General features: G+C 44.4%; 1 protein-coding gene across 2 annotated transcripts in view; it reads right to left on the bottom strand.

Moving 5' to 3' along the window:
* Positions 1 to 1,657: 1,657 nt before the first annotated feature.
* The window catches only part of LOC123119920 (uncharacterized), a 20,948-nt gene continuing 16,619 nt past the window's right edge, over positions 1,658 to 5,986 (bottom strand). The window contains exons 5-7 of one of the 2 annotated variants that reach the window (XM_044539888.1): positions 2,698 to 2,755; positions 2,541 to 2,613; positions 1,786 to 1,961 (exon numbers count right to left, since the gene is read on the bottom strand). In XM_044539888.1, the coding sequence (XP_044395823.1) occupies positions 1,869 to 1,961; positions 2,541 to 2,613; positions 2,698 to 2,755 (224 nt within the window). In that variant the 3' untranslated portion in view covers positions 1,786 to 1,868. Of the gene's footprint in view, positions 1,962 to 2,540; positions 2,756 to 5,986 lie in introns of both variants that reach the window. The other variant, XM_044539887.1, reaches the window with a different exon arrangement.

The following is a 5,986-nucleotide window of genomic DNA, read 5'->3' as shown; positions in this document are numbered from 1 at the left end:
CGGCGGCGGCGGAACCACGGTCTCCAGTACCGGCGGCGGTGGATCTGGAGGTGGCCGATCGGCGGTTAGACGTTCGAATCCTGGCGCCTGACCCGACATCGACGCTCAACCAGAGCTGAAGTTTGGTTGGGTGTGAGCGCACAGGAAGAGGTGAGCAACTCCAAATCTGATGCTTTCCAAAATTGCATTTTAAGATAAGCTGAGTGGCATTATGTAGTGCTAGATCAAAACTCATGTTTTTTTGTTACTTTAGGTAGCATACTAACGATTTTAAAAAATGTGAACTTTTTTAGACAGTTTCTAAAGCATCAAGTATCCATTTAAAGTATCAAATTCATATCCAATTTGTGTTGGGAAAACTGCAAAGAATATTGTTGCAATTGGATTTAATACAAGTAATATGCTCTACGCATGCCCAAGAAAACTATCCTTGTGAGTTGAGCTATCTGAATATGCAAGTTTCCATATATACCAGTCATGCATGATCCCATGTCCATATCGATGACTACGCCCTGCGTAGGCAGCTAATTTTGACTTTTGGAAAGCTCACTTGGCAGAAGATTCATATGAATGAGAAATACACATCAGATACTCTCAGAACCTGACTAAATCAATTGCCTGTAATACAAGAACCTTATATATGTTCTGTTTATGAATGATCCACCTTCTAGTTTGCAAAATGTTCCTAAATTACTCATTGCACATTGTAACATTGCAAGGAGTATTTGTTACAGTAAGATTCTGCCATTTAGTCAACACGCATAGCAAGGACCATTTAGTCAGCACCTATAGAATTTTTGAACATTTAATCCTGTCTGGTTGTTTGTTTCCAAAATGTGACCAAAGTCTGGAGTAACAATATTACAGTGAATTTCAGTACTGAATTTGATTCTACTCCAAATCTTGTCTGATTGCTGCAATTCGCCAAGGAGTATATTGATTGTTTCCAAAATCTTCTGACTGTTCCCAATATTACAGTGCTGAAATTCAGTCCAAAAATATTTATTGTTTCCAAAAATTGACTGGACTGTTTGATTGTTTCCAAAAGTAGTAGGTCATCATGATTTCCTAATTGATTGTTTCAAAAAATAGTGGATCATCATGATCAATTTCTTGATTTCCTGATTGAATGTTTCCAAAAACTAGCAAATCATCATGCCATCCACAGGAGTACAAGCAGCAGAGGCGGGAACTCGGCGACCAGCTCAGGCTCGGGTGGCGATTCCACCAACGAAGGGTAAGGAGCGGCGATTCCACCAGCTGCTGGGAAGGAGCGACTTCACCAACACCCTGGGCGGCTGAATCACACAGGTGAGCGGTGGCGCGAGTGAAGGTCGCACAGGTGGGCGGCGGCGGCATAGGTTGGCGCCGAAATCGCACGGGTGGGCGGCGGCGGAGGAATCATGCACATTGGCGCCGAGATCATGCGGGTGGGCGGAGGCAGGTGGGCTGCAAGCGCTGGAATCACCAACACGGCGGCGGAATCCGACGGCGCCGGCCCCTAGCAACGCACGGGCGACAAGCGGAGGCAGAAGGAGACCGGGCTGTTTTGTCAGATCTTTGGAAGTATGAGGTTACTTGCAAAATATTCGGTGTACCTAGCACCGACAAGCTTTACCGGACAGAGGGAGTAGCTAGCTACCCCACATGCTGTAAATTGTAAATTTAATATTCTTGATCGACTTCAAGCTGAAGGTCAGCCATTTGAAACGTGACCTGGCTTAGAGTGAGCGCTAAACTGGGGGTCAATTTTAGAAGAAAAAACCCGGATAACTCTACTCAAGATGTTGTAATACCGTAGTTCTATAATATATAAATAGTACTCTCTCTGTCCCATAATATAAGAGCATTTTTGACACTAGTGTAGATCATGTGAGAGACATAGATACAGCAGCCGAACGCAATGTCACTCCATCCGTCTCCCACCTCGTCTCTGGAGCAGTGGCGGCAGCGATATATGTCTGCCACCAATGACAATGCATGTTACACAGTGCAACACAAATACTCCACAAGGTAAAAAATCAGAAATTAACAGGAAAATATTCTACTAAAAAAAGAACGAGAAAAATTACTTGTCTTGATAAGGTTATGACATTAGTCTGAAAGTTTCTCGAAAAGAAATGATTCTAACAAGGTCTAGCTATAGCAGTCTTTCAGCTGAACATATCAATGTTATGTGCACTTGTTCTTTTAGTTGAAAACCATAGAGGAAGCCCTACAATAAATTTTACCGGAAACAGAGAAAAGAACATTACAAGCGCGAGAAATAATGCCTGGGAGTAGAGTAGGTGTGATGCCTCAAAACGACTCATGCATTGTTTTTGTGTTTATCGGTTCACGCCATATTCAAGGAGCGAACGAATGGATGAATGCTTGGGGACATTAGTAGGATATAATTTTTTAGTTTAAGAATCTAAAATGCAGCTGCAAGGACTAAAGAAAGTAGCAACATAACATACATGATGAAAAGCAAAAGAAAAGAAAATATCATTTGTCTTTATTTCTTCCAAATATGTAAACAAAATGTGACAAGCCGGTACCTTCCCACTATCCACGGTGGCCATTAGAGCAACATGTTGTCTGTCAAACCGAAATTCGTAGAAGTAATACGTCCTGCAAAATATTATCTCATAAAGCAATTTAACTACAGAAGCCATTGCCTTTTGTAATATTCCCTTGAAAATTGAGAGAAATAACCTGATACCCTCCTGATCCTTAACTTTAATTGTTCGAGCTGAGTATATTTTCGCACCGCCTATGAAATGAAACAAATAACATAATTAACATATTAGGACAGTCTATAAAGCATTTCAAATGAGTATATCATGTTAATTGTTAACACTATTGTCAAGAGCTGAACTACTATACCTCACAAAATTCAGAGATCAGAAACTAGCCCTGAATTAAGAGAGGATCTACCACGGGTTCTATTTCTTGGAAGAGGAAAGTAGAGCCAAACCACTCCAGTGGTGGCTAGGCTTTATCACAATTACAACTCGATGCCCGATCTGTCTGGAATCACTGGCTTTATAGCATTACAGTCCAAAGGCTCGGTAAAACTAAAAAGAGGGGGATGACAACAACATCACAGGAAACAGTAAATGGCGGGTAAAAATAACTAAATGGAGCCGTGGGGATCCTGCACCTGCAGTGTCCTCTTCTTATTCACTTGCTCACCAGTTCGTCGAGGTCATCCCAGCCGTTGATTCTGGCCTCGGACGATCTCATAGCTTCCAGCTAGTGTCGGACGAGGAACAGAAAACAGAAGGTGTCGCTTTTGTTCAGGATTCAGAACCATGTGCGCGCTAGAAGATCAGACTTGTTTTCAACACGTGAAGGGGAAAACCTTATGGATAAACACTGATAGCACCTTGAGGTCTGGGTATAAGCTTGCTGTTAAGTGTGGCCATGCTCATCCAACAGAGGAAGGTGGGGAGCGGGAATCACATCAGGTCCAATATGTTGCCTTAGTAGACTGACATGGGATGTTGAGTGTAACTTGCAACCGTCAGGGAGTAACAGTTTGTATAAAGTGTTACCTATCTTCTCCAGTATTCTAAAGGGGGCATAGAACTTGGAATGGAGCTTCAGATTTCTTTGAATACTGAGATAAGTGTCTCTAATGTTGGATCTTTAAGTAGACCATGTCTCCAACAGAGAATTCTCTTTTCTTCTCTCGTCACCAAAGTGTTTCATCATTGTGCTTTGAGGAGGTTGTCCTTGATGGCCTGGTTTGCTAATTCCCTATTATGGAGGAGGTCAGGGGAGTCTTCAGAGGTGAAATCATGCAAGGTGGATTCAACTATCAGAGGGGGTGGGAAGCTATAAAGTGCCTGAAAAGGTATCATCTGCAAGGAAATGTAAAAAATACCATCGTATCACCACTCAGCTACACTGCTAAAGCTAGGCAGGAATGCCATGTCTTGGGTTGCTGGAAAGCCATGCATCTCAAGTAGTTCCATAGTTAAAAAAGGCGCGCCTAAGAGAGCGCTTAAGTGCGCCTAGGCTCTAGGCGATAGCAAAACGCCTAGCGCATAACTGCGCTTAATCTGTGCATAATTGCGCATAAGCATGCGTGTTGATCAGAAAAGCGCAAGGCGGTGGCAAAACACACAATTAACGCCTAGCGCTTTTTTGAACTATGAGTAGTTTTCCAAGCACTGATTTACTCTTTCTGCCTGACCATCAGTTTGTGGATGGTTGAACTACAAAGATGGAGCTTGACTCACAGGGATTCAGAAAGTTTCTGCCGGGGAGAGCTAGTGAAGATTTTTTTTTCAAGGGAGCTAGTGAAGATTTATCGGACTGCAGGGAGCCCATGGAGCTTGAAAATGTAATCAGAGGTTCTACCAACTGTTTGGACAATAAGCGGGTGCTTCATGGATAAAAATTGTGCATATTTGGTGAATTTTCTTACCACAACCAGGATGAGGTCCTTATGGTAGTCCCTCTGCAAAATCCATGCTAATGTGATGACAAGCAAATTCCAGGGTAAGTAGTGTGTTCTGCCTTATTAATTTGGCAAACGGGGCCTGCCAATGGAATAGGAGGTGTATTCTTTGATAAGTTGCTCTCTCTCTCTCTCTCTCTCTCTCTCTCTCTCTATATATATATATATATATATATATATATATATATTATTAATTTAGGGAAAATCCATCCTACCACCCGGTGGTAGTTACCCCACATATCTCATATACTACCATGTGGTACTATATATACTATTTTATTATTTTAAATATGTTCATATACTATATCTAAGATATTTCAAAGCAAGTTACATGAAAAAATTGCATATGAGTCCATAGTTTTTGTTATATTTGTGAAATACGTACATATTTGTACATAAAAAAGAGCATACTCAAAACATGATACATACTACCCAAAAATTAGTATATATACTACCTAATCATTGATATATACTACATACTACACGTACATACTCTTGGTTTCGACAGATACTACATACAACATACGAAACGCGAGTGGTGGTAACTACCACTGCTTGTAGGAAACATTTGTCCCCATTCAGATTTATGAAATACTTGCAGGAATTCCTGCATCAGTATAGTATACTTCCAACCATAATTTATTTTTATGTATCTCAAGACCGAGAATACTTGCAGGAGTTCCTCATCAGTATAGTTCTGGGAGGACCACTAGCTCGATGGCCAATCCATGGCCGAGATCGCGCCCCTGGTGTACGGTGCAGTGCCCAAGCGGCGGCGCAAGGTGCGCTCGGTGCGTGATCGGCTGCTCGACCGCGCCTGGATCGCGGACATCCAGGAGGCCATGGGCGCGGCCATGGCGGTGCAGTACGTCACTCTATGGCGCCGGCTCCGCCTTGTGGACTTGTCTGACGGGCCGGACAAGCTCACTTGGAGATGGACTACCTCGGGCTCCTACACCGCCAGATCCTGCTACAAAGCTCTCTTCTATGGATCCACGGCTGACCCAAACTGGTGCATCACCTGGCACTCCTGGGCGCCGCTTCGCATCAAATTCTTCATCTGGCTAGCGCTGCTGGACTGCCGACCGCCTACCGAGACACGACCTCCCCCACGAGCCGCTCTGCCAACTCTGTGACCAAGACCCAGAGACCATGCAGCATCTTCTGGTCGGATGCTCCTTCTCCCGCCAAATCTGGCATGAGGTGCTCTCGTGGTGCCGGTCCACTGCACCCGTCCCCAACCCGGACTAGGAGTTCATCGCCTGGCTATCTTCAGCCTTATCCAGCACTACGAGCTGTCTGCGGCGTGGCCTTGCCTCTCTCGCCATACTTACCGCCTGGCACATTTGGCGGCACCGCAACGACTGCCTATTCAATGGTGCCTTGCCGGCTGTAGGTCGCGCTGTGAGTACGATACGTGATGAAGCACGACTGTGGGCTCGTGCTGGCGCTGCAGGGCTTGCCCTGCCACTGCCCGAGATGTAGCCTACGCCACCCGCGGCTGACACGCCCGCCACTTCCGTGTCACGACCCCCT

This window comes from Triticum aestivum, chromosome 5D (genome assembly GCF_018294505.1).
Source record: "Triticum aestivum cultivar Chinese Spring chromosome 5D, IWGSC CS RefSeq v2.1, whole genome shotgun sequence".
In the NCBI taxonomy this organism is placed as follows: Eukaryota; Viridiplantae; Streptophyta; class Magnoliopsida; order Poales; family Poaceae; genus Triticum; species Triticum aestivum.
The sequence above is the reverse complement of the archived record's forward strand: the minus strand, read 5'-3'. Positions and strand labels throughout refer to the sequence as shown.